General features: G+C 37.5%; 2 protein-coding genes and 1 long non-coding RNA gene across 4 annotated transcripts in view; 2 read left to right on the forward strand and 1 right to left on the reverse strand.

Annotated features, from left to right (window-relative positions):
- BEND6 (BEN domain containing 6) overlaps positions 1-6,467 on the forward strand; it is a 63,960-nt gene extending 57,493 nt beyond the window's left edge. For both annotated transcript variants that reach the window (XM_086707137.1, XM_025925826.2), the window contains one exon: positions 5,198-6,467. The gene's annotated coding sequence lies outside the window, so the exon portion shown is untranslated. The remainder of the gene's footprint in view (positions 1-5,197) is intronic.
- LOC147580995 (uncharacterized) lies at positions 5,808-7,145 on the reverse strand. Its single transcript, XR_015251301.1, has 2 exons — positions 6,644-7,145; positions 5,808-6,592 (listed from the first exon to the last, which is right to left on the reverse strand). It is a non-coding gene; the product is annotated as an uncharacterized LOC147580995 (long non-coding RNA).
- An 11,025-nt stretch (positions 7,146-18,170) lies between these two features.
- KIAA1586 (KIAA1586 ortholog) lies at positions 18,171-27,585 on the forward strand. The gene is given in 6 exon segments (XM_086707145.1): positions 18,171-18,439; positions 18,715-18,798; positions 23,281-23,361; positions 25,083-25,161; positions 25,164-27,188; positions 27,191-27,585. Coding segments are annotated over 6 exon segments (2,433 nt in total). The 5' UTR covers positions 18,171-18,334; the 3' UTR covers positions 27,250-27,585.
- The last annotated feature ends 337 nt before the right edge of the window (positions 27,586-27,922 follow it).

Genomic DNA, 27,922 nt, shown 5'->3' on the forward strand with positions numbered 1-27,922 from the left:
CTTCCCTTGGCTCATCCATACTGGTAGACTGACTTACAGATTTATAAAAGATAGGATATTTGTATCCTTTTTCTGATGAAAAATTTCAGTAGGCTGTGAATCCCACAACTTCCCAGTTGGGAAATAATTGCTTAAATGAGCCCTTAGAACTGCTTGTTTTGACATGAGGCTACCCAGTTATCCAAGTAGCTAAGTTCCCTTGCTAAATGCCATGTAACCAGAACTCCAAGGGTCTGCTATATAGGGCTACCTTTTGGAGCACACAATTATATTTCAGAGCTGTGCATAGTATTTCAATATCCCAACTTCTGCCTTTTTAATGCCTCAGCCTGCCAAGGGTAGGCACAAAACTCAACTCTGACTAACAGTCAGCAAAGTGTTAAAGAAATTAAAGCTAAAAGGGTTTTATATCAATTTTGCTTGTACTTGCAACCCAGTAGTACTGTTATTAATCACCTGACTATGGCAATGATTAAAATAGAAAAAAGGAACAAATCTTTTGCTAAGAACACAGCATGTTCTGGTGCCTTCTGGGCCTGAGCCTCACTTTGTTGACAACTTGCTTGGAATGGAAATGTGCATGTTTTGAATCAGAGGTGGAGATTAACCCTAGAATGGAAAAAATTTTTTTAATTGGCAGGTATCTTTCATTTGAAGTATAGCTAAATCCAAATTAATTGGCAGGTAATTAATTTAATTGGCAGGTATCTTTCATTTGAAGTATAGCTAAATCTAAATCATTTCAAAAGGACTGAGAAAACATGCTGGGAAAGACAGGGTCATATCAAACTTAATTTAGCCATGTTTCACGAATAAGTCTGATATAGCACCATCCAGTGGAATGCTGCTTTATTTTTTTCTTCTTGATCATTTAACAGGAAGGAGCCTGAAGATGACTGCACTTACTCAGGCAAACCATACTCCCTCCTCATCCCACCCCCTAAAGTATTCTTTGGAAAAATAACTTTCTTTGCATTACTATTAGCAAGGCAATATGCACTGCAAAATCATGTAGACTTCTACAAATTCCTGTGCATCCACAAAGCCCAGCAACCCCCACCCACAGGCCCTGTGGTAGACAATGCCCTCCACCCAGTACTGAGTGCAAGGTTGCCACTGGTGGCTTGGATTTGAAACAACTGTTTCCCAGATAAGATTTATTTCTGAGAGGATAGGCCCTAAATTCCACCGTTCTTCCCTTTTTATCTATTCTCTCTCACTCCTATGACTGCCCTCAATTTGCCTGCAGCTTATGCTTTGCCAAGAGCTTTATGTTGCCAACCTTTCTGGCCTCCCTCCATTTTTTGTTTCTTTCTTATAGGAACTGAGGCAAATAAGAATTACAGAATATTAGCATATCGCCTCTATAACATCCCATTAAATGGCCAAACAGCCTTCTCCTGAAATTTCCAAAGCTGCCTCAGCCTGTATAATCTCCACAATAACATTACATATGCATTTATTATAACTTAAGATGATCCAATATAGCAGTGCTCAAATAGGATGGGACGGATTTTTGTCCCCTGCCTCCCAGCTAGGAGATACTTGAAAATGTCTGGAGATATACATCATTGTCACAACTGGATGATACTACTGGCATCTAGTGGACAGAGCCACAGATGCTGCTAACCATCCTACAAAGCATAGGACAGTCCCCCTCACGACAAAGTATTACCTAACCCAAAATGTGAATTGTGCCAAGATTAAGAAATCCTGGTCTAAAATGATTTATTTACTTTGCAGATAAAGAAACTAAAGCCAAAATGAAGTTAAGTGAATTGCCAAGATGATCTGATTAGTAACTATTAGAAAGGCAACACGAACATATAGTTCTTTGTATTTTTTGAAGAACCTTTTCTTAATCATTTTTTAAATTTGAGTGTAGACACAAAATGTTACATTACAGGTGTACAACATAGCAATTCAACAAGCTTATATATTATGCTATGCTCACCCTAAGGGTAGCTACCCTCTGTAACTATATGACACTATCACAATACCATTGACTATATTCCTTATGCTGTGCCTTTTATTTCCATATTTATTCATTCCATAACTGGAAGCCTGTATCTCCCAATCCCCTTCACCCATTTTGCCCATTCCCCCCAGTCTCCCCTCTGGCAACCATCAGTTTGTTCTCTGTATTTGCAGGTATAATTCTGCTTTTGTTTATTCTTTTTATCTTAAGATTCCACATATGAGAGAAATCATATGGTATTTGTGTTTCTCAGCCTGACTCATTTCTCTTAGCATAATATTCTCTAGGTCCATCCATGTTGTCACAAATGGCATAATTTCATCCTTTTTATGGCTGCATAATACTCCTGTGTGTGTGTGCGCACATGCGCACGCGCACACACACACACACACACACACACACACACACACACACACTATATCATCCTTATCCATTAGTCTATTGGGCTTTTAGGTTGCTTCCATATCTTGGCTATTGCAAATAATGCTTCAGTAAACACAGAGGAGCATATATCTTTCCAAATTACTATTTTCATTTTCTTTAGGTAAGTACCCAGCAGTAAGATTATTGGATCATATGGTATCTGTTTTTTATTTTTTTTATTTAAAAAATTTTTTTTTCAACGTTTATTTATTTTTGGGACAGAGAGAGACAGAGCATGAACGGGGGAGGGGCAGAGAGAGAGGGAGACACAGAATCGGAAACAGGCTCCAGGCTCTGAGCCATCAGCCCAGAGCCCGACGTGGGGCTCGAACCCACGGACCGCGAGATCGTGACCTGGCTGAAGTCGGACGCTCAACCGACTGCGCCACCCAAACGCCCCCTCTGTTTTTTATTTTTTGAGGAAACTCCATACTGTTCTTCACATTGGCCGTACCAATTTACATTCCCACCAATGGCGTGTGAGGCTTACTTTTCCTCCACATCCTTGCCAATGCTTGTTTTTCTGGTGTTTTTGATTTTAGTCATTCTGACATGTGTAAGATAATGAATGTCTCACCGTGGCTTTGATTTGCATTTCTCTGATGATTAAATGATGTTGAGAATCTTTTCATGTGCTTATTGACCATCTATATATCTTCTTTGGAAAATTGTCCATTCAGGTCCTCTGCCCATTTTTTTAAGTGGATTGTTTGGGTTTTGTTTTGGTTTGGTTTTTGATGTTGAGTTGTATCAGTTCTTTATATATTTTAGATATTAATCCTTTATCAGATATGTCATTTGCAAATATCTTCTCCCATTCAGTACGTTGCCTTTTTGTTTTTGTTGATGGTTTACTTCCCTGTGCAAAAGCTTTTTATTTTGATGTAGTACTATAGTCCTTTGTATTTCTTATTGCACTAGTCATAGTTCTCCAGAGAAACAGAACCAATAGGATGTATATAAAGAGACATTTGAAGGAATTGGCACACACAATTGTGAGGTGTGGTGAGTCTGAAATCTGCAAGACACGCTAGCAGGCTAGAGACCCAGGAAGAGTTGATGTTGCAGTCTTGAGTTCAAAGGCAGTGTGAAAGCAGAATTCCTCCTTCCCCAAAAAACTTCAGCCTTTTCTCTTAAGGCTTACAACTTACTAGGTGAAACCCACCCATATCATGGAGGATAATCTGCTTTACTGAAAATCTACTGCTTTAAATGTTAATCCCATCTAAAAAATACCTTTATGGCAACATCTGGTCTGGTGTTTGGCCAAACAACTGGGTATCATAGGCTAGCCAAGTTTACATATAAAATTATATGTTTTAGGGTCAGAAAGTCTGGTTTTGAAGACTGTTCCACTTCTTAATAAATGTGTGGCCTTTGGAAAGTCACTTGAACTCTCTAAATATCAATTTATACAGGAATAATACTACTACCTACCTAGGAATGGATTCAGGATTTGTGGGACCTAAGGCTTAATAGTATTTGGAGAACTCACTTTAAGAAATACAAAATTATGAATACACAATCAGCTAAAATTCCACAGAGGCTCCACATCCAAAGTGGGTTCAAACTTATGACCTCTAGATCAAGAGTTGCATGCTCTACTGACTGACCCAGCCAGATGCCCCAAAATGACATACTGTTTAAAAGTTAACAAATTTCTCAAATATCACATAATGTAGGGGAAATTATATAATATTTTTACTAACAGCTCTATAATACTTTCATCCTACTTTTTTTGAGTTGCATACATGTTGATTGCCTCTTCATTTGACAAGTTTATAACAGCCTTTTCTACAGAAATAAAAAAATAATTTAGACTATCCTCTAGTATAGTAGATTAAAAATGTATTTTTTTTCTTTTTGACATTTTTAAGAGTTTTCTTTCAAATTCTTAACTCTTTTGTAGCAATATAAATTTTAGGATTGTTGTCAAATTTGGGGAAACCTCTGTTAAATTTCTATGATACCTGAGCTATAAGATTTCAGGGCATTTCAAGCTTTCTATGGAGTGAGTCCTCTTAGACATTCTTTGAATTGACCATAGTCATATTTTTGCTAAAGGATACTACAAACTGGAATGGCCACCATTAATATAACTACAAATCGGAGACATGACAAAGCACAAAAGGATATCCCAGTCAATCCGTGGTAAAATCCCAGAAATACCCACTGCCACCCCATGGTTACAATCAGAGAGAAAATATGGCTAAGGGGCAGTTGAAAGGGAAAGGCAGTGGTCTCAACTGATTATAGTCGAAATATCTAACTTTTGCAAATTTAACAAAAATAAATAAACATGTGAACATATTGGAAGGCACTCATGCAAGCAATCTTTATTACCTTTATAGTAATTCTGCCTCTAACCTAGCTCATTTGGTTTTTGTGACTTTTGAAAGAGGTAAACCAGATTTAGGGAATTGCCTGCTATTTAAGCAGTCAATAAATGTTACTGAAGAATGACAAACAAAATTGGTGATCATTTTTTTAGGATGATTGATGGGTATGTGGGGATGGTTCATTTTACTTTGTGGATTTGAAATTTTACCCAATACAAAGATTTTTTAAGTCATTTGAGATAAAAATATATGTAAAATATTTTAACTGTTGTCTATGCTGGAATTTCTCTGAATAGATGATAAAATAATTTCTAAGTCACCTCAGTAGTAATAGTTCCTATTAACAATTTGTATTTTTAGGCAAAAATTTATAGTAGGCACAATAACTCATACCACTGTTAAAAGCACTGTAAGAACTCTAACATAAATTTGTTTTTTTGAAATTTGCTTTCTCTAGGTATTGTAGGTATCTGAAATAAAACATCTTCAGTTTTGAATCTAACATTGGATTTTGTTGGAGAATCTGCAACCTCCCTGGCAGTGAGCACAGAGAGACATGGTGACAGGCTGGGAGATGTCTGGAATATCGCTGGCTCTCGATGGAGCAACAAGCTTGCTGAAGAAGCTGCATGTAGATTCCACCATAAATATCAGTGATGCATCAAACCAGAGAATTTCTAGTAGTCAAATAAGCATGCAATATGGTTTCTTGGAAATATGCATTTTCCTGTCCCCAAACGCTTCTCTGCACAGCTAACTTAACACAATAGAGCTCTTACCACAGCAACAAAAACTTCAACCCCTACGATTTGTCATTGTCCTAAATAATCAGTCACTGTACATTTATTATAGCCAACGACTTCCCAGTTTAGTGTTTGGATCTTTAGCAAAAGCGCATGCTTGGAAAAGTAAATAGTAAATAATCAATGTACATGAATGTGAGGACAGCAAAGTTGGTCTAAAATCTGATGATCATATCTAACCAAGTAATGGTGTTTTCGCAATGAAGTTACAGGGTTATTCTTCCCTGTTACCTAAAAATGTATAAAACAGGAATCCGAAAAAAGTGAAAGCAACAAGGCCTTTTTATTTTAATATGAAACTATTCCACTGCACTCCTAGGAAAGAAAGAAACCCAAGTTTTTGTGACTGTTGAAACAATGTATTGATTTCAGAAAAATTTTTGTTTGTTTACATGCTTCTAACTTTTTATTGCCCAAAGTATATTAAATACAGATGTGTAATATAAAACATAAACATCATCTAAAATATCCTATATAAGATATTACATCATATGTATTTGGTTGGTTTTATTGCTACACTCCTTAGTTTTAACTGGTTTGATTCCATAGTATCAGTAGAAAAAAGAATTGAAAACAAAATCATATGGGATGGATAATCACACAAAAAGAAAAATACCATTTTTTAAATGAATGAAAGATAAAACATTCTTCATCAAGAGGCTTCTACTTTGATGTCAGGTTGTCACACATGACAACTTTGCAATGACAAGCCATGCTTCTTCAGTGTACAAGGTCATGTTTAAAGTTGGAAAAGAGGATGCATATAATAGTTGGAAAGTTCAGAGTTGTGGACCCAGGGAACATTCCATAATGCTGCTTGATAAAAATGTGGTCATACAAAATAAATATGATAAAGGAAATAACTTATGTTAACGTTTGCTACTTTTACTTAAATATAAATAAATCCCATTGAAAACATAAAAAGTATTTGCTTGTTTCTTATTAATGTATAAAATCCAGGGAAAAAATCTTTTTCTGGGCTGATTTTCTGTTGTCTTCCTACATGGAGATGATAGTTTCCTTAAGATTTTTACCTAGTAGATGGAACACTAAAAAAGAAAAAAAGAAAAAGAAGAAAAGAAAAAAAAAAAGATTTTTACCTTGTAATGGAACGTGTGGTCAGTGTCTTCATCTGTTCTATGACATCATTTTCCTGTAAATGTCTTTGATGCATTTGTAATTTTTGTAGCTCTTTTCACATTTTCTCTTACACAATCGTTGTGCTGATGTCCTGCCATAGCCTTTCTTCAACATTAATTTATAATGACATGGTTTTTCCTGGTCCGGCTATTTGCAGGTGAGTTCATGGATGGTGGAGGGGCCAGGGTTCCCTGCCAGGCGTCAGACCGTTCAGAAGCCCTCTCTTCGCAGTCACAGAGACCACAGATTCCAGCCAGCATGGCTCCTCTGACAAGATTTTGTGTAGCCCTCCTCCCTTTGGTCCTCTGACCCAAGCTGAGTCTGAAAGGATTTCTGTTCCCAGCCCTGCATTCCCAGGCCCTTCACCAGCAGCAGCAAACAGGACAGAGCCCTTGCACTTACCGATGAGCCCTTGACCTTCATGAAGTAAGATTCTGCTGGATCTTTCTGAGATGTGCTGTTAGGAGCCCTCTCAGAGAGATACTCTGTGCATTTTCTCTGCATCCCAACTTGTGACTTCTGCTGAAGCTCAGCTTACGTTACCCCTCAGTTATTAGATTTATAGGCTATTGAGTTTGCATTTCTGGATGAGTTTCTCCTTTCAGGAAGTATGCTTTGCTGCTACTTTCTGAGGCCTGCTACTCATAAGGGGCCTTGACATTGTCCTTGCATTTTCTGCACAATTTAACCTTTAATAGCAACTTTTAAGTCCTTGGTTTCTGCAGGTATCATCCATTGCCTGTTTTGCTAAAAATAGCAAGACAGGGCACCTGGGTGGCTCAGTTGGTTAAGCAACTTGGTTTCAGCTAGGGTCATGATCTGGCAGCTTGGGAGTTCGAGCCCTGCATTGGGCTCTGCACTGACAGCGCAGAGCCTGCTTAGGATTCCCTCTCCCTCGTTCTCTGCCCATCCCCTGCGTGCACATGCTCATATGCTCTCTTTCTCTCAAAATAAATAAACAAGCTTAAAAAAAAATAGCAGGACAGGGTGTTGTGCAGTTGTTGGTTTTTTCCCTCCTTGTTGCTTTGATTTCTTACAGTAAGGAAAAGGTAAATAAGGCTTACTTGGATGTTCTTACCAGAGTTACATCCATTGTTGTCACTGTAGGATTGCTGGAAGAATTAAATTCATCAAGTTAAATCTGAATCAGATTAACAACAAATTTTTTAGTATATCCTTTGCAATATTTAAGATATACTTACACTTGGGGCGCCTGGGTGGCGCAGTCGGTTAAGCGTCCGACTTCAGCCAGGTCACGATCTTGCGGTCCGTGAGTTCGAGCCCCGCGTCGGGCTCTGGGCTGATGGCTCAGAGCCTGGAGCCTGTTTCCGATTCTGTGTCTCCCTCTCTCTCTGCCCCTCCCCCATTCATGCTCTGTCTCTCTCTGTCCCAAAAATAAATAAACGTTGAAAAAAAAAATTAAAAAAAAAAAAAAAAGATATACTTACACTAAATACTCATCCGTCTTAAATTCAAATTTAACTAGATGTCCTTTATTTTTATTTGCCAAATCTGGCAGCCTTAGCCTATCAAGAGCATAATGGGATCCTAATTCTCATTCTTTTATTCATGATATGCTTTCCCATCTTCCCTGAGGTTCTTTTGACCTTGTCTTTCCCCGATACATTAAAATTTTATGAAAATATGTCTTGTTCTCCATCTCTTTTTATTCATTGTTCAGGAAACATGCTTGTCCTTTTCAATCTGGATACCTCTAGCTTTTAATTCTGGGAAATATATATAGGACATATATAATTAATATAATATTAATAATTAATATAAACACAATTATATTATAAAATATAAATTTATAAATTTATATATTTATAAATTATAAAGTATATATTTATACATAAAATATAAAGTATACTTAAGTATATATGATACAATATCTATATTATTTATATTATATTAAATACTGTTACACAAACTCTCAGTGTCCCAGATGGTCCTGGCTATAATAATTCTATTAATGATGGTGGAGATAACACGTTTCTCCCTTCTTCCACCCAAATTCTTCCTTACATTGCTGTCCTTTGGGATTTATTAATTTTTTAAATATCCTTTTTTATTTTAATTTTTTTAATGTTTATTTATTTTTGAGAGAGAGAGACAGAACATTAGCAGGGGTGATGCAGAGAGAGAGGGAGACACAGAATCCGAAGCAGGCATCAGGCTCTGAGCTGTCAGCACAGAGCCCCTGACTCAGGGCTCAAACCCACAAACTGTGAGATCATGACTTGAGCCGAAGTCGGATGCTTAACCGACTGAGCCATCCAGGCACCCGTAAGTATTCTTTTTAGGAAAGAATCAGGAGAAAAGTGAAATATAATAACTATTCTTTTTCACAAATTTCTTGATTATTCTCATAATAGTCATAAATTTCTTCCTCTAGATGATTTTTAAAATACTTCTGTCAACTTTCCACTCTCAAAAACAGAAAGGCTGAAATTTTTATTGGGATTATATTTATATACTTACATTTATTTTTTCTGTATAGTTCCTACACATATTTTTTAAAAATTTTTCTAAGACTTTACTTAATTTCACTTAAGTTAGTTAACATATAGTGTAGTATATGTTACTTAAGTCAGTTAACATATAGTGTAGTATTGGTTGCATGAGTAGAATTTAGTGATTCATCACTTACATATAACACCCAGTGCTCATCACAACAAATGCTCTGCTTAATGCCCATCACCCATTTAGCCCATCTCCCACTCCCCTCCCCTCCAGCAACCCTCAGTTTTTTCTCTGTATTTTAAGAGTCTCTACAGTCTGCCTCCCTCTCTGTTTCTATCTTACTTTTCTTTCCCTTCTTCTATGTTCATCTGTTTTGTTTCTTAAAATCCATGTATGATTAGGGGCGCCTGGGTGGCGCAGTCGGTTAAGCGTCCGACTTCAGCCAGGTCACGATCTCGCGGTCCGTGAGTTCGAGCCCCGCGTCAGGCTCTGGGCTGATGGCTCAGAGCCTGGAGCCTGTTTCCGATTCTGTGTCTCCCTCTCTCTCTGCCCCTCCCCCGTTCATGCTCTGTCTCTCTCTGTCCCAAAAATAAATAAACGTTGAAAAAAAAACTAAAAAAAAAATCCATGTATGATTAAAATCATATGGTATTTGTCTTTCTCTGACGGACTTATTTCACTTAGCATAGCAAACCCTAGTTCTATCCACGTTGTTGCAAATGGCAAGATTTCATTCTTTTTGATTGCTGAGTATATTTCATTGTACATATATGTACCACATCTTCTTTACCCATTCATCAGTTCAAGGACATTTGGGCTCTTTCCATTATTTAGCTACTGTTGATAGTGCTGCTATAAACAGAGGGGTGCATGTGCCCCTTCAAATCATTATTTTTGTATCCTTTGGATAAATACAAATCCTTTGCTAGGTTGTAGAATAGCTCTATTTTTAACTTTTTGAGAAAACTACATACTGTTTTTCAGAGTGGCTGCCCCAGTTTGCATTCCCACCAAAAGTGTAAGAAGTTTCCCCTTTCTCCACATCCTCACCAACATCTGTTGTTTCCTAAGTTGTTAATTTTACCATACAGTGTGGGTCCATTTCTGGGTTCTCTATTGATCTATGTTCCATTGATCTATGTGTCTGTTTTTGTGATAGTACCATACTGTCTTGATGATTACAGCTTTGTAATACAGCTTGAAGTCCAAAATTGTGACTTTGGTTTTCTTTTCCAACATTACTTTGGCTATTTGGTGTCTTTTCTGTTTCCATACAAATTTTAGCATTGTTTGTTTTAGCTCTGTGAAAAATGCTGGTGTTACTTTGATAGGGATTGCACTGAATGTGTAGATTGCTTTGTGTAGTGTAGACATTTTAACAATATTTGTTCTTCCAACCCATGAGCATGGAATGTTTTTCCATTTCTTTGTGTCTTCAATTTCTTTCATAAGTTTTCTATAGTTTTACTTCTTTGGTTAGGTTTATTCCTAGGTATCTTATGGTTCTGAGCACAATTGTAAATGATATTGATTCCTCGTTTTCTCTTTCTGCTACTTCATTATCGGTGGATAGAAATGCCACAGATTTCTGTACATTGATTTTATATCCTGTGACTTTGCTGAATTCATGTATTGGTTCCAGCAATTTTTTGGTGGAGTCTTTCAGATTTTCCACATATCATGTCATCTGCAAAGAGTGAAAGCTGGACTTCTTCCTTGCTGATTTGAATGCCTTTTATTTCTTACTGTTTTCTGATTGCTGAGGCTAGGAGTTCCAGGACTATGTTGAATAACAATGGTGAGAGTGGCCAACACTGTCGTGTTCCTGATCTTAGGGGAAAGGCTTTCAGTTTCCCCCACTGAGGAGGATATTAGCTGTGGGTGATCTTACACATATTTCAAGGCCTAGATATTGTATTTTATACAATGTTAAGTAATATAAGTGATAATAGGCATTTTCATCTTATCTTTCAGTTAGTCTCTGACAACATGTTAGGGGATGGATGCTATTTATCTTCTTATAGTTCAGTTTGCATCTCTCTATTCATATATGTATAAGGGGACATCTGTATTACTTCTCTTGTAAACAGTCTTTCATAGTTAACTTACTTAAAATCTCAAGTCATTAAAAGCTAGAAGGGATCATGGAGTCTCTTGTCATTTTACAGATGTGGAAGTTAATCCAGAAGTTAAGGGCCCAAGTATTGTGTTTCAGAAACATAAGTTTACCAGATTCATTACCTCCAGATAAGCGTGGTCAGCCTATGCAGGAAAATCCAAAGTGAGGGAAAGATAAATTAAGAGAATGAGAAATGAGTTTATAACCCCCTTGTAACATCTTAACTCATAAACCACTATAACTGACCCAAATCTCAAGTGAAACCTTAGGATATATTTCCCCACAGTTAAAAAAAAAAAAAAAATCTGGCTTTGAACCCTGAACCAATCAGCAAATAACTTCTTTTTCCAATCTTCCTATTCTAACCAGCTCCCTACTTTACAAAACACCCACTACAAGCACTTGATCCAAGCATTAATATACATATATGTATGTATGTATGTATTTTGCCCTAGAAGAAAAGACATTTACTCTGCTCTGTACGCACCTAATAGTCATTTTATTTAAGTTTATTTATTTATTTTGGGAGAGAGAGAGAGTGCATTCGTGCGAGCAGGGGTTGTGGGGAGAGAAAGAGGGAGAGAGGGAATCCCAAGCAGGCTCCACACTGTCAGCATGGAGCCCAACGCCGGGCTTGATGTTACAAACTGTGAGATCACAACTTGAGCCAAAATTAAGAGTTGGTTGCTTAACCAACTGACTGAGCCACCCAGGCACCCCGCAATACTCATTTTAAAAGTCCTCCCTGATCTTCCCAGATTAACATGATTCTAAACTGTGCCTATGGGGCATTCTGTCTTACTGCAGAAAGCTAAATGTACTTGGTTTATTAAGACATGGGCAGGTCACTGATGTTCTTCTGTTGTAGAGTTTTAACAATCTGAAGGTGCTGCCTAGATTCTGTTGAGATCCCTGTTTCCACACTCCTTGATATGGCAAGAGGGAGCAAATTTGAGAATCTTTGGGTCTGCACCCATTCAAATTCACTTGACCCATAATAATGAGGTAAGTTTCACACTGAATGAAGCTCTGAGCTTTATTAAGCTCTTTGGCACTAAATTTATTTTTGATTCCCAGGACTAAGAATAAAACTTTGGGTTCTGTTTTGTTATCCTTTGTCCTTTTGTTAAAAGTGGCCTGTATTTTTTACTCCTGTTTAATTTTTGCTTTTGTTTTGGTTTGTCTCTATGAAGTCTATAGACAGAAAACAGGCATATATTTGGTAAGCCCACCATTCAAATTACTTGTGGAGAATAAAGAATAAAAAAAAAAATCATTATAATGGAATCCTTTGAACAAACTTGGTTTAGGTCATCTTTCACAACTTTGTAAGAACACTCCTTAGTCTTATCTTTGTGCTTCTGAGAACTGCCTTGATTATTTTCAACGCCTGAACTGGGACCAGAGGTTTTCATGCATAGTGGTAATGACAGCAAGCCATTAGTTAGGATATGGAGACACAGAAACCATAAACAATGCTTCATCCAGGTCAGTTCTCATGGGGTTCTCTGCCTCTCCATTACATCACTACAGTTCTTACTCACCATGCCATCTTTTCAAATGGCACAATTTCACTAAGAATAATCAAGAACGACAGTGGCATCTTGGGGGGACTCTTTAATTATGACTGATTGTCCTTTTTGGAGGGACTTAGAACAATAAGGTGACAAAATACCTAACCAAGAAGGTCAGCCTTCTTTGATTGCCATCAGAAAGAATCAGAGCTTAGTCTTGACAATAGAATTGCTTCCCAAAAGAGTTTATGGCTAAAGCTAATGAAAAAATGTGAAAAATTTAGTATTGTTTCACTCTTGGGAATTCCCTATTCATCTTGTGTCCTTTCTCTACTCCATTATACAATCTCCCTTCCTTTTTTTAAATTCAAGTATAATTGACTACAGTGTCATATTAGTTTCAGATGTACAATATAATGATTAAACAATTCCTTTTTTTTTAAGATTTTATTATTTTTTAAGTAATCTCTACATCCAGCGTGGGGCTCAAACTTGTAACCCCCAGATCAAGAGACACATGCTCTACTGACTGAGCCAGCCAGGCATCTGTAAACAATTCTATTCACATACACAATCTCTCTTCTTTTTATGTTCCACCTACCATTTAAACACACAAAGGTCATCTCCTTTCCCACCTGAACTTGTAATTGTAAAGTTGAAATTTTCACTTAAAATTATGAAGAGTAGATTTTGAACCAAGATGAAGGCAGATGTGAAAGCCATATTTAAAGAATTTCTAAAACCTCAGGAAAAATTAGATACATTTAAGAAGGAATTCTGAGTGCTCCTATCTACTCAAAATCTCAATCTTCTTGATTTAAACTAATTAGTGCATTTATTAATATGCCCCTAAGGAAAAAAACACTTGATTACAAAAAATGAATTGGAGAATGCCAGAAAATGACCTAAGTGTTCTGAAAAACTATAGAACTGAAGAATACTTAAAAATGCTGTAGTAATCAGGAGCACACCTGGCTGGCTCAGTCAGAAGAACATGCAACTCTTGATCTCAGGATTGTGAGTTCAAGCCCTTTGTTGGGTATAGAGATTACTTAAATAAAAAGGGGCGCCTGGGTGGCTCAGTCGGTTGAGTGGCCAACTTCAGCTCAGGTCATGATCTTGTGGTCCGTGAGTTTGAGCCCCGCGTCGGGCTCTGTGCTGACAGCTGATAGCCTGGAGTCTGTTTCAGATTCTGTGTGTCTCTCTCTCTGACCCTCCCCCCTTCATGCTCTGTCTCTGTCTGAAAAATCAATAAACATTAAAAAAATTTTTTTTAAATAAATAAACACTTTTTCAAAAATCTTTTTAAAAAATGCAGGAGTAATTACATTAATCTTCTTAAGGCTATATCTCAAATCCGCCCAATTTCTAGAATTGAGTAGAAATTGATCCAGTCCCGTAAACAAAGGTAAGGAGAATCCAATGAGGATATAAAGTATCACCCAGTAAGAATTTTTAGGCAGTATTCTGGAACGGATATATAGATGTTTCCACACCATGTCCATCTTCTTTAGAAATGGATCAAAATGTGAATTTTTAAGTTAGCTGTGTAAACAAAAGATTGTGTGGTAAATCATCCCTTGATCCAAGCTACAACAAATGTCAGAATCTTTTGTAAATGTTCCAGTGACAATGAGTACACCTAACACCCAGATCTTGGTTAAATACCATTTCCCACCAAAGGAAAAGGGGCTTCTTATAGAAATGGCTGATTCCAGGGCAGGGGCAGAGAAGGTACCAAATGTACTTGGAACATGGTATGTTATGCCAGAAAGTAAGGGACTGCTCAAAGAATGATGGCCATGTGAGGCTGCAAAAGGGACTACAACTGGCCAAATTTGGGACAAACTGGCATCAAAATAAATTAGGACTGTAATGGATTATAACCCATTGAATAAAACAGAAATCCATGAATCCATAATGATAATAAATCAAAAAGTAAGGGAGACGGGAAGACCCTTTATTATATAGCAGAATGCCAATTAAAAATATGGAAAGGGTGGTAGAGTTGGAAAATTACTATTTACAACTATAATAGTAAAGATTGATCAGGCAAGATTGAAGTGTTAAGTTTCATGAGAAAAGGGTATTTGCATATTCTCAGTGAATTATCCCACAGATTGATTATACACTGCAAGGAGAAAAATCTAACTATGCAGTAGAAAAAAATAGAAGAAAGTGGACAATACTTTCACCAGATGATTATCACCAATAATCTTCATCATCAATAAAGGGCAGATGGATATCATGTGTCTCTGAATGTGATTCCCTAAAAGCAACACAAGATCATGTATGTAGTATTCTGGTCAGAGACATAACCTGCATGTGATCATGAGGAAACACTGACAAACTTAAACTGAGGAATATTCTATAAAATAATGGCCTATATTCTTCAAAAATATCAATGTCATGAAAAAAGGAAAGGTTGAGAAACTGTTCAAAATTAAAGAAGAATAAACAGATATAAAAATTAAAATTAAAAAAGGAAATCCTGCCATTTACAACAGCATGGATATACCAGGAGGACATTATGCTAAGCTAAATAAGCCAGACACAGAAAGATACTGCACGATTTCATGTGTGAAATGTAAAAAAGCTGAACTCAAGGAATCAGAGAGCAGAATGGTGATTACCAGGGACTGTGGGGATGAGGGAAACGGAGAGATGTTGGTCCAAGAGTACAAACTTTCAGTTATGAATAAGTTCTGGAGACCTAGTGTATAGCGTGGTGACTATAATAATAATGTATTATATACTTGAAATTTGCTGAGAGTAGACCCTTTTTTTTTTTTAAGTAAGCTCCATGTCCAATGTGGGGCATGGATTTGCGACCCCAAGATCAAGAGTTACACATTGTACCAACTGAGCCAGCCACGTGCCCCAGGATAGTAGATGTCAAGTGTTCTCACTACACAGACACAAAAATGGTAACTATTTTTGTGATGGATGTATTAATTAACTTAATTGCGGCAATCATTTCACAATGTATAATAATATCAAAACATCATGTACATGTAAATATACACAGTTTTATTTGTTTACCGTACCTCAATAAAGCTAGGGAAAAAATTGCTTTATTTCTGTAATAGCAATGAACAATCAAAAATCATAACCCATTGAATAAAAATAGAAATCTATGAATCATGATAATGGATAGATAAATCAAAAAGTAGGGGAGTAGGGAAGACCTTTTTTATAGTAGAATGACTACTGAAAATGTGTGAAGGGTAAAATTTCTAGAAGGAAACAAAGATGAAAATGTTTGTAACTTTGTTTAGGCAAAGATTTCTTAGATATACCACCAAAAGCATGATCAAGAAAAGCAAAAAATTGGCAAATTAAACTCAATCAAAAGAAAAACTTCTCTTTGAAAGACAATTTTAAGAAATGGAAAGTCAAGCCACAGACTGGAAGAAAATATTTGGAAATCACATATGTGTTAAAGGACTTGATTCCAGAATAAATAAACAACTCTTAAAATTCAATAACAAGAAAATAATTTACAGAGTGGGCAGAAGATCTTAACAGACAAGACCGATGAAGATACATGGATGGCAAATGAATGCATAAAAAGATTTTCAACATTATTAGTAATTAGGTTAATACAAATTAAAATCACAATGGGATATCACTACATACCTATTAGAATATCTAAAATGGAAAAGACTATCCATGCAACAATTACTGAATTGAAAGGCATAACCATATTTGGGCTCCAGCCACATAATCACTGCCTGTTTTCCAAGAATGTAACTAAATGACTCCCACCTGCAACCTTTCAAAATACTTGTTCCACTGAAATCCCACCAGCACATTAAAGAAATTGTTTAAATGCAAATCTCTCTTAGACTTTTAAGAGATTTAAAAATGGTTAATTTACATACAGCTTTTGAGTCTATCATCTTGGCAGATGTTTCTTTTTCTCAATTTTCATCTGCAAGTCCCAAATTAGCTGGTACAAATGCACCTGCAGTTTTAGTCCACTTTGTGGAAATGCAAACAGATTCATCAAATACTAGCTAGGATGTAAGTAATCAAACACCATGTTCTCCTTTAGACCAGCAAAAACAAGCCTTCAAATGAGAAAGTAAATATCTGCTGGGCATAAATAACAGACATAGATAAAGTCAGCTGAAAAATTAACAGTATTTCTCCCAAAGAAATACTGCACTTGTAGAAGCAAGGTGACCTTGGTGACTACTACTATCTTATTTACACAATGAGAAAATTTGTTCCCAAACTCATAGAGTAACAACATTGTTGTTTGAAAATCTATCAGTAAGAATGAAATAGCCCTTCCTTGGCTGGTCACTGACACACAGAGAACAAGCCACATATCAAACCAAGTGCAAGGCTTCAGATAAGAGGGTTCTGGGCCAACAATTAGTATGTATGTTAATTTTGTAGTTTTTAAGTTAACAGGACTCTGGGTCCAAATTGTAGTCCAGACGTGATGTTGAACTCTTACACACAGCCCTAATTGGCTTTGAACCTATCAAAATACTGTTTCATTTAAATTTCATCTACCTCTACCTTCCTAAAAATTTCCTAATTACTCTATTGCTTTGTCTTGTGAGATGCCTTAGTTCCTCTGCTGTGTGATCTCACGCATTGTAGACCACTGTCAAAATCATAAAGGGGATTTTGTGGGACCACAGGTAGGTTAGGTGATCTTGGTCTGATAGGGCTAGGAGGAAAAGCTTTAAAAGTATATTCTCAGTTAACACATGTTTTCATAAACTGTATCTGTTCACATTCGTTAATGTGTAAATACTGAAAACAAAAAAGTTGGCCACTATTTAGTAAGGAAGTATCTGAGCAAACAACGAAAGAACATTTTAACACTACTGATCTAAATTATCTAGAACCATATTTGTATTGAAAGAGGAGGAGGAGAAGAAAAAAATTAAAAAGTAGAAGAAAGGTGGGGAGAGGGAGACAGATTAAGAAAGAAAAGCCATCTATTAATACTACTTTGGTACCGTAAAAGCCTAGAGGAACGCAACCGCCGCGTCTCAGAGTTCCTTTCCACTTTTCAAATATACGCGGGACGGTCTCCGGCGGCACTAGAACTACAACTCCCAGGTTCCTGCGCGGCGCGGAGAAGGCAGGCCGGGACTGTGCGAAAGAGACTCCGGGGGATAGCGGGCCCGAGCCGGCCGCTCCTCCTTTTGAAGCGGTTTCGCACCTCTTTCCGCCCGCGGCGTCGGTGGCGTCGACGGCGGCGGCGGCGGCGGCGGCGGCGGCGGCGCCGTCCACGCAGGGGCGGGTCACGGCGGCGCGAAGCGGTGCTGGGCGGGAAGGGAAGTCGTGGTGGCGGCGATCGCAGCAGTGGTGGTGCTGTCAAGTTAGGCCGTCGGAGAAATGGGAGACCCGGGGTCGGAGGTGAGTGGTGGAGCGTCGGGCCGCGGCGTTCTCAGCCGCGCCGCGAAAGGGCTTTGTGTTTTGTTGAGTGTGCGGCCTGCTGTGCGCCCGCGGGGCGAAAGCCTCGGCGTCTCGGGCCGAGCCCAGCGTTCGGGCCTGGTGCGGGTCCGAGCGACGACCCAGCGGTAACAATGGCCGCCCGGCCGCCCCCGGTCCCCTACGCCGGCCCCGGTGCTCCCTGTTGTCGCCGCTCTGCCTGCGAGAGCGACATTTTGAGACAGGATCGCTCTTCGGCGGTGAGCGCGCATCCCTCCGCCTCGAGCAGATAGGGGAATTCGCAGGGGCTGGGGAGTCGTTTTCGGCGTCCGCTCCCCATGGCTCCGCGTCTGCAGAGGCAGAACGCGACTCCATGGAGTTCTGTTCTTAGTCGGATTTGCATGCAGTTGTGCTGTTCGGTTTCCTCAAGAGCTCGTTGTTTTAAAAAGCTCTTTCTTTTTCGTTCCTTTTGGGAAAGTCTCTTCCACCAAGTACGTGGCTGTATAGATAAGCGTGTTTTGGCTTATTTTTATAGATAATAGAATCTGTCCCTCCAGCTGGGCCCGAGGCATCTGAGTCAACAACGGATGAAAATGAAGATGACATTCAGTTTGTTAGTGTAAGTAGCAACGACATTCGGGTTTTTCCTAGAGTTCCAAGACTGCGCGTGGTAAGCCATTATGTGATTGTACTGCACCTGTCCACTCCTCATTGAGCAACTGTGTATGAACGTCCGATAGGTACTAGACACCGGGGAGCGTGGCGTAGGATTAGGAAGTTTACCCAAAGAGGCCTCTGAGCAGCTGCGGTAGCCGTCACAAAGACTGCCGAAAGTCCGTGGTGCTCACTCCATCACGCTTCTCGTGCGTTTACTTAGCGCTGTTTTAATGCTTAGTCTAGGCGTGTTTCCAAGAGGGACAAGGTTGTCCTGTAACAGATGACGATGCAGGCGAGGGAGAGAGGACAGGTGATGATGAGGAAGGAGGTAGAGAACAAGAAGGCTTGCAAGAACTCAAAATCTGAGCGTTATGTAGCTGCATAACATGAAGGCGACTACCTTGAAGACTTCCCTGACCTGTGAGATCATGGTGTTTGTTACAGCATAGCGCAGGAGTTGATGTTCATATGGAGATCCCTGCATCACCAGGAACACACATATTTTTCAGAATTTCGTCCCTTCGGGTCAGTGGTCTTTAAGCATTACCAAGCGTAAATGTGCGGATTGCGGGGCCTCACCCTTCCATACCCACTGACTCAGAATTTGTAGGTGGGACCTAGGAGTCTTCCTTTTGGAAAGATGAAAGGACATATGAATCTCTGAACCACAGTTTGTAAAGCCTTGGTTTAGGCAGAGTGGGGGTTATGACGTATTTGGAGATGATTTTCACCCAAAACTGTAAAGAATTGCAAAGACTCAGCTTAGAGTGGTGTCTTAGCTACCTAAAAACTTGTCCAAACCAGTAATTACTTGAGGTTTGCTGTGAAAGGTGTATAATTTTTTTTTTAAATGAGTGCCTGTTTAATGTATGTTTGTTCTTGAATTGCTATAGATTTAGGGCAACCTGATAAACCACAATTTTTTTCATAAATTGTTTTTTAAATCAAATAAATTCTCATCTTTAAACGTTGTGGTGTTAACATGTTGTTTCTTGTAGGGTCATATAGAAATTCTTTACAAGATTATTTCTGTGACATTCTTGCCCATTAATTGTACACATGGTACTCCCCCTTTTTTTTTGACACTTGGTACTTTATAAATTTGGGGGTACAAAGAGAGGTTGTATGCTAACTCTGCCTTCCCTGTGTTGTGGAGTAAATGATATAACTATGAAAATTGAAGATCCACAGCGTCTGTTTTTGTACTGAAAAGTATTTGGAAAGAGTATTTTATGGGTCTTCAGGAAAAATAATTTTGGTTCCTCCTGACTGTGGTATAAAAATCAAAGCGAATGGGACATTATGATCTTCATGATATTTTGTGCAGCCAGAACTAGGAGTGGCATAGATGTTATATGACACATGCCTTTGAGAAATGGAAGGACTCTACAAAGTTAAGGTTGGAAAAATGAATAGGTACAGGTTTGTGTAACACTCTGTGGATTAAAGTATTATATTCTAAATTCTTACTGAGTTGCTGTCTGATTGAGTTGCTTACTGAGGTTTAAAACTCTTAATTTGAATTTAATTTTAAATACAGAGAATCTTTTGTATCTTTAAAAAAAAATTTTTTTTTTTAATGTTTATTTATTTTTGAGAGCGACAGAGACAGAATGCGAGTGGGTTGGGACAGAGCGAGAGGGAGACACAGAATCCAAAACAGGCTCTGAGCTGTCGCACAGAGCCCGACGTGGGGCTCGAAGTCACGAGCTGCGAGATCATGATCTGAGCCGAAGTCGGACGCTCAACCGACTGAGCTACCCAGGCGCCCCTGTATCTTTGCATCCAGAGTTTTGTACCTCCAACTTGATAGAACCTCTTATTTAGCCTTGTTTCCAAAAATTGATCAAATATTTGACAGCTCCATAAGGAGAAATGAATTATATAGGCATACCATGTTTTATTGCACCTCACAAATGCTATGTTTTTTACAAGTTGAAGGTTTGTGGCAACCCTGTGTCAAGCAAGTCAGTTGGCACAATTTCCCAATAACATCTGCTCACTCTTGTGTCTTTGTCATGGTTCAGTAATTCTCACAGTATTTCAAGCTTTTTCATCATTATTTTGTTGTGATCTGTGATCAGTGATAAATCACTGAAAGATGAAATGATGTTTAGCATTTTTTAGCAATAAAGTATTTTTTAATTAAGCTGTGTATGTATTTTTTAGACATAACACTATTGCACACTTAAAAGACTACAGTATAATATAGACATAATTTTTATGTGCACTGGGAAACCAAAAAATTCATTTGACCCACTTTATTGTGATATTCACAATATCATTCCTGGCAGTATTTTGGAAGTATGCTTATGTGGATCTAAGTAGAATTGCAGTATCAGAAAGGAGAGTAGGGATACGTGGGTGGCTTGGTTGGTTGAATGTCCAGCTCATGATTTTGGCTCAGGTCATGATCACATGGTTCATGGTTTGAGCCCCATGTTGGGCTCTGTGCTGGTGGCATGGAGCTTGTTTAGGATTCTCTCTCTTCCTAGGCCCCTCTCCTCTGCTCACACACTCTCTCTCAAAATAAATAAGTTTAACATTAAAATCTAAGAAAAAAGAGGGTAAAAATATTTCTGTTGCTTTTAAATGGTTACACACACACACACACACACACACACACACACACACACAACTGATAATTTAATTCTACTTTATTTTTTAATTTAATTCTACTTTAAAATACATTCAGAGGGGCACCTGGGTGGCTCAGTAGGTTAGGTGTCCGACTCTTAATCTCAGCTCAGGTCATGATCTCACGGTTCATGAGATTGAGCCCCAAGTTAGGCTCTGTGCTGACAATATTGAGCCTGCTTGGGATTCTCTGTCTCATTCTGCCTGTCCCCTGCTTGTGTGCACGTTCTCTCTCTCAAAATAAATAAATAAGCTCTTAAAAAACTCTTTAAATAAAAATAATAAAATTAAATAAAATACATTCAGAAACAGAATTTACTTCCCTTTGTAACCCCATTCTGTGCTGGGTTCCACCAGGATGTGCTTATTTCTTCATGTTTTTTATATTACCATCTAGTAAAGATGAAATGCTGCTGGGTATGGTTCTCTGCTTGAGAATTCTTCAGATACAAAAAGAACATTTTTTTGTGTTCCTTTTATATCTTTTATCAAGAAGTATGTTACTGGGGTGCCTGGGTGGCTCAGTCAGTTAAGTGTCTTTCTGCCCAGGTCATGATCTCACAGTTGATGAGTTCAAGGCCCACATTCAAGCTTTGGATCCTCTGTCCCCCTCTCTCTTAGCCCCTCCCCCGCTTGCAATCTGTCAAAAATAAACATAAAAAAAAAAAGTATGTTACCACTTGATGTATTCTAGTATGGATTCCTTAGTCTTTTCATATAAATTTCTTTCCAGCCTTCATTCTGCATTAGAGCATCTCCTTTGTGTTCTGCCATATAAATATATATGTATGTGCAGCTAAATAAACACACTATCCTGAAAGAAAGGAATGATAGAAATTTGGGGGTACAAAAAGAGCCCTTTGTTATAAATTTTACTAAAATATATATACAGAAGACTGTATTTCCTCATTGTTGGTCTTCACTCTATTTCAGTACATTACTATTTGTCTAGATTATCTTGTTACTAGTCTTCCCACACTTCATACTTTCCTCATCTTGAAACAGAGCTCTAATTGTTGTTCCTATCTCAACACTATTGATTGATTTATTTACCTATAGAATAAAATCTAGGTTTTTGAGCCAGGTATTTAAGGCCTCGTGTGTTGCAGGTAGTATGTATGTAAAGAAAGAATTGAGAAAATCAGGGCTTCATGTTTGCTTGTGTAGGATGTGGAAGATAAAGCAGAGCTATTGAAGAACTATGCGATTTTGAGCTTAGATAACTAAAAGATTATTGATAGTCATACATTTAAAACATACACTACCATGAGGTCTGTCTCTGTCTTTTTTTTTTTTAATTTTTAACGTTTTTTATTTATTTTTGAGACAGAGAGAGACAGAGCATGAACGGGGCAGGGGCAGAGAGAGAGGGAGACACAGAATCGGAAGCAGGCTCCAGGCTCTGAGCCATCAGCCCAGAGCCGGACGCGGGGCTCGAACTCACGGACCGCGAGACCGTGACCTGAGCTGAAGTCGGACGCCCAACCGACTGAGCCACCCAGGCGCCCCTGTCTCTGTCTTTTTAATACCATCCCTGTACCCTTCCCATTTTCAAAGGAATCCACATGGTTTTATTCCTCTATGTAGATTTAGTTTTTCTTTGGGTTTTGTCATTGTTACTTCTTCATCTCCTCTGAGTCTTTCGTGTGCTGCTTTTGTTTCTGATTATTCTGTTCCACCTACAAGACTTCCTCTCTGGAGGAATTCTTGCTAATTCCAACAACAACAACAAAAACCTATTGATTGTAAATGCAAGTTTGGTTTGAATGGTTTTCATGACTTGTGAATTTGCTCAATCCTTTTTTAGGAAGGACCATCAAAACCTGTTCTTGAATACACTGATCTGGTCTGTGGTGATGATGAAGAGCCTAGCATCTATCATAGTGATGTAAGTACGTTATATCTGTGGTTTTTCAGTTTGTCATCAAGTGCAAAATGTGTTAGAGGTGGCTTGAACTGGCTTGCAAGAACTGATGGTTCGATTTTCAGGAGTTTTATGAGCTGATTTGTTAAACATAGCCGTTATTAAAAACTAAAGTGTATAAACCTACAAGGAAATAAATTACTACATTTAAGGTAGTAAATACTCAAAACTCCTCATAACTTTATTTATTTACGTCTGTTGTATCTGTATGATAGAAATATTTTATAACAGCATACTCCTCCTGCAACATGATTGGAGTATTTACACCACGGTAATCAGCAAACTCAAAATTGGGGCTTGATTAATTAATTTATTGATTATCTGAACTTCAGAAAGTGATGGATAAAATGTTAATGTAGAGTACGCCAAAAGATGTAAATTACTAAACTGTATGTAATATGAACAATTGAGGAAAACTTGCATTATTTGAAAACTCTCCTTTGATTCAACAAAGATGTTGATATCATTGGTGACTGAGTAGAGTTCTGATATAAATCTTCATTTTTTTCACTTTTTACCTTATTCGTTAAATGAAAACGTTAACCACTTTTCATATTGGAACTATACTCATTTTTAAATCATATGAGCAGCTTCTTTGTTGGATGATAAACATTTGTAGTCAGATTTCATGACATTACTGGTTATAAAATTTTGAAAACTGGGGTGCCTGGCTGGCTCAGTTGGAGGAGCATGTGACTTGATCTCAGGGTTGTGAGTTTGAGCCCCACACTGGGTATAGGGATTACTAAAAAATAAACAATAAATAAACTTAAGAAAACAACGTGGTAGTGAATTTTTCAACAAATAGCAAGTCGTATTGAAGTTATGGGTACAAACTGAAAGGCAAGGTAAGTGATTTAAAATTTATTTCTAAAATCATTAACAAATTTTTTTAATGAGGTTATTTTTGGTTTTTTAGATATAGGGCTCTGTTACTTCAACCTAGAGTGCTTTCTCTTTTTTTCTTTTTTAAAGTTTTTTTTTTGTTTTTTTGTTTTTTGTTTTTTTAGTTTATTTATTTGAGAGTGACAGAGACAGCACAAGCAGGGAAGGGACAGAGAGAGAAAGGGAGAGAGAATCCCAGGCAGGCTCCACGCTGCCCATGGAGAGCCCAATGCAGGACTTGAACTCATAAAACCACGAGATGATGACCTGAGCCGATATCAAGAGTCTGACACCTAACCAACTGAGCCACTCAGGCACCCTGTAAGTTTTTATTATTATTTATATTTATTTTTGAGACACACACACAGAAAGTGGGGGAGGGGTGGAGAGAGAGGATCCCAAGCAAGCTCCACACTCAGCGCAGAGCTCAACACAGGGCTCAAACTCACAGACCATGAGATCATGACCTGATCTGAAATCAAGAGCTGGCCACTTAACTGAGCCACCCAGGCACCTTCAGGTTATTTTATTTAATTTTTTTTAAGTTTATTTATTTTGAAAGAGACCATGTGAGCAGGGGAGGGGCGGAGAGAGAGACAGAATCCCAAGCAGGCTTCACACTGTCAGCACAGAGCCCCACTCAGGGCTTGAACTCATGAGCTATGAGATCATGACTTGAACCGAAATCAAGAGTCAGTGCTTAACTGACTAAGCCAGCCGCCCCCATTAACAGAAACTTTTACATCAACTCTTAAAGTGTTATCGTGAACTTGACTTATATATGTAAAATTATTTTTCAGATTCTGTTCCCTAAAATGCCAAAACGACAGGGAGATTTTTTGCATTTTTTAAATGTGAAGAAGGTGAAAACAGACACAGAAATAACAGAAATCATTGTGGACTGTCTAAGTCAGAGGAATCAAATTTCAAATATGTTGAAAAACCAGTCATTGAAGAAAATCCATCATGTTCATCAAAGGAAGAAACAGATAATCTTGTGCTTCCGGATTGTTGGAATGAAAAACAAGCATTTATGTTTACAGAACAGTACAAATGGCTTGAAATAAAAGAAGGTAAATTAGGATGTAAGGATTGTTCAACAGTTCGGCATTTGGGATCAAAAGCAGAAAAGCATGTCCATGTGTCCAAGGAAGGGATTGCATATTTAGTAACCCCTAATGGCAGTAATAAAACTACTACACAAGCTTCTCTGCAGAAAAAAATTAGGGAACACGATATTTCTAAAGCCCATGGTAAAATTCAGGATCTGTTGAAGGAATCAGTTAATGACTCAGTTTCTAATTTAGTGCATAAAAAAAAAAATAAAAATATTGATGCTACCATAAAAGTTTTCAATACAGTTTATAGTTTAGTAAAACATAATAGACCTTTGTCTGATATTGAGGGGGCAATAGAATTACAAGAGAAAAATGGAGAGGTCAGCTGTTTAAATACACGATACAGTGCAACAAGAATAGCAGAACATATTGCAAAAGAAATTAAAATGAAGATATTTAAGAATATGATAGAAGAGAATGCCAAAATCTGTATCATAATTGATGAGGCATCTACAGTTTCAAAGAAAAGCACTCTAGTGATTTATCTCCAATGCACAGTTCAGTCGGCTCCCGCACCAGTTATGTTGTTCGTTGCTTTAAAAGAATTGGTCTCCGCCACAGCAGAGTTTATTGTCAATACGTTATTGAATACTTTAAATGATTGTGGGTTTACTAATGAATATTTGAAAGCAAATTTAATTGCATTTTGTTCTGATGGTGCTAATACAATGCTGGGAAGAAAGTCTGGAGTAGCTACAAAGTTGTTAGAATATTTTCCTAAAATCATTATTTGGAACTGTTTAAATTATCGATTACAGTTGTCACTTGATGATTCAATATCTGAAATAAAACAAGTTAATCATTTTAAACTATTTCTTGATAAAATTTATTCCATTTATCACCAGTCTAATAAAAATCAAAACAAGCTTTTAGAAAATGTAGCTAAAGATCTTGAAATTGAAATTGTTAAAATTGGCCGGGTAATGGGACCAAGATGGACAGCATGTAGTTTACAAGCTGCTACTGCTGTATGGCATGCATATCCTGTATTATATATGCATTTTTCTCATTCTTGTTCTGGTTTGGCAAAGAGATTATCTAACATTAATTTCTTACAAGACCTTGCTTTAATGATTGACATTCTTGAAGAATTTTCACTACTTTCAACTGCATTACAGTCAAGATCAACTAACATTCACAAAGCACAAAAATTGATCAAACGCACCATAAGAGCTTTGGAAAATTTAAAAATCAGTACTGGAAAGCATGAGTCTCAAATTGAGGGTTTGATTAAGTCAGATAAGTTTAAAGATATTCCATTTAATAAAAACAATGAATTTAATGCTCTTCCAAGGAGTATGTTACTAGAAAATATAATTGAACACATGCATTTACGTCTTTTATCTGACAGAAACCATGATGAAAGTATTTTTAATTATTTTGACTTGCTAGAACCTTCTACATGGCCTTATGAAGAAATAACTTCACCATGGATAGCTGGTGAAAAAAAATTATTTCATCTATGTGAAATTTTAAAATATGAAATTGATTTGAATGGTTTTCGAGAATTTGTACATGATAATATAAAATCAAACAATGTTTCAATTCCTATAGCTATACAAAAAGCTAAAAAGATAGTTAACACTATTGCAATCAATAATGCTGAAGCTGAAAGAGGTTTCAATTTAATGAATATAATTTGCACAAGGGTGAGAAATAGCTTAACAATAGATCACATATCAGATTTAATGACAATAAATTTATTGGGGAAGGAGTTAGCAGATTGGGATGCACCTCCATTTGTAATGTCCTGGTCAAATTGTAACCATAGGTTGGCTACAGATAAAAGAGGCAAAAATCAGCAAAAGCCTTCTGTGAGAATCAGTTGGCTATATGGAACTTACAATAAAGGGTATTGTGTATGTTTTTATCATTTGTAAATTGTGTGCTATACATCTCTTATACATAAAAAATTCTTTGAAAGTCAATTGTTAAACTTTTATTAACATGTTGTTTAAAAGGCATTCTCCAAAAAGCTGAAGTTGATTGTTTTTAGGAGTTACATAGTTAGAGATTAGCCCACGTCTGCTAGAGGGCCATGATATATATTCTGTACAGAACATCCAGCCATTTCCACTTTTGCTGTCTTACTTTTTACTTAAGATGCAAAAGAATAACAACCCAGTCAAGTTCTAAGCCCTAGAAATTATATGGATGCAAAATGAAATAAAAATTGCAAACCTTTTGGCTCTTTCTCATTTCTGTATCTGTGCTAATACAGTAATCTCTAGCACGTGTGGCTATTAAGCACTTGAAATGAGCTCAGTAGGACTAAGCAAATTTTTAATTTCAATTAAATATAAAAAAGTGTAAAGTATTTTAAAAACTCAACTTTTAGAAATACATTTGTTACCTTGCTTATGATTCTTGTAGCGTGCCTGTCAGACTCATGTGTCATGTCTAGTATTACATAAAAACACATCACTGAATTGGTGTCAACAGATTCAGTGCACATAACTTTTTTTCTATGAATTGATATAACATAGCATTTTTATCTGAGTATTTTATATAGACAACAGGAA

This window comes from Puma concolor, chromosome B2 (assembly GCF_028749965.1).
Source record: "Puma concolor isolate L17-30 chromosome B2, mPumCon1.1.hap2, whole genome shotgun sequence".
NCBI classification, from domain to species: Eukaryota; Metazoa; Chordata; class Mammalia; order Carnivora; family Felidae; genus Puma; species Puma concolor.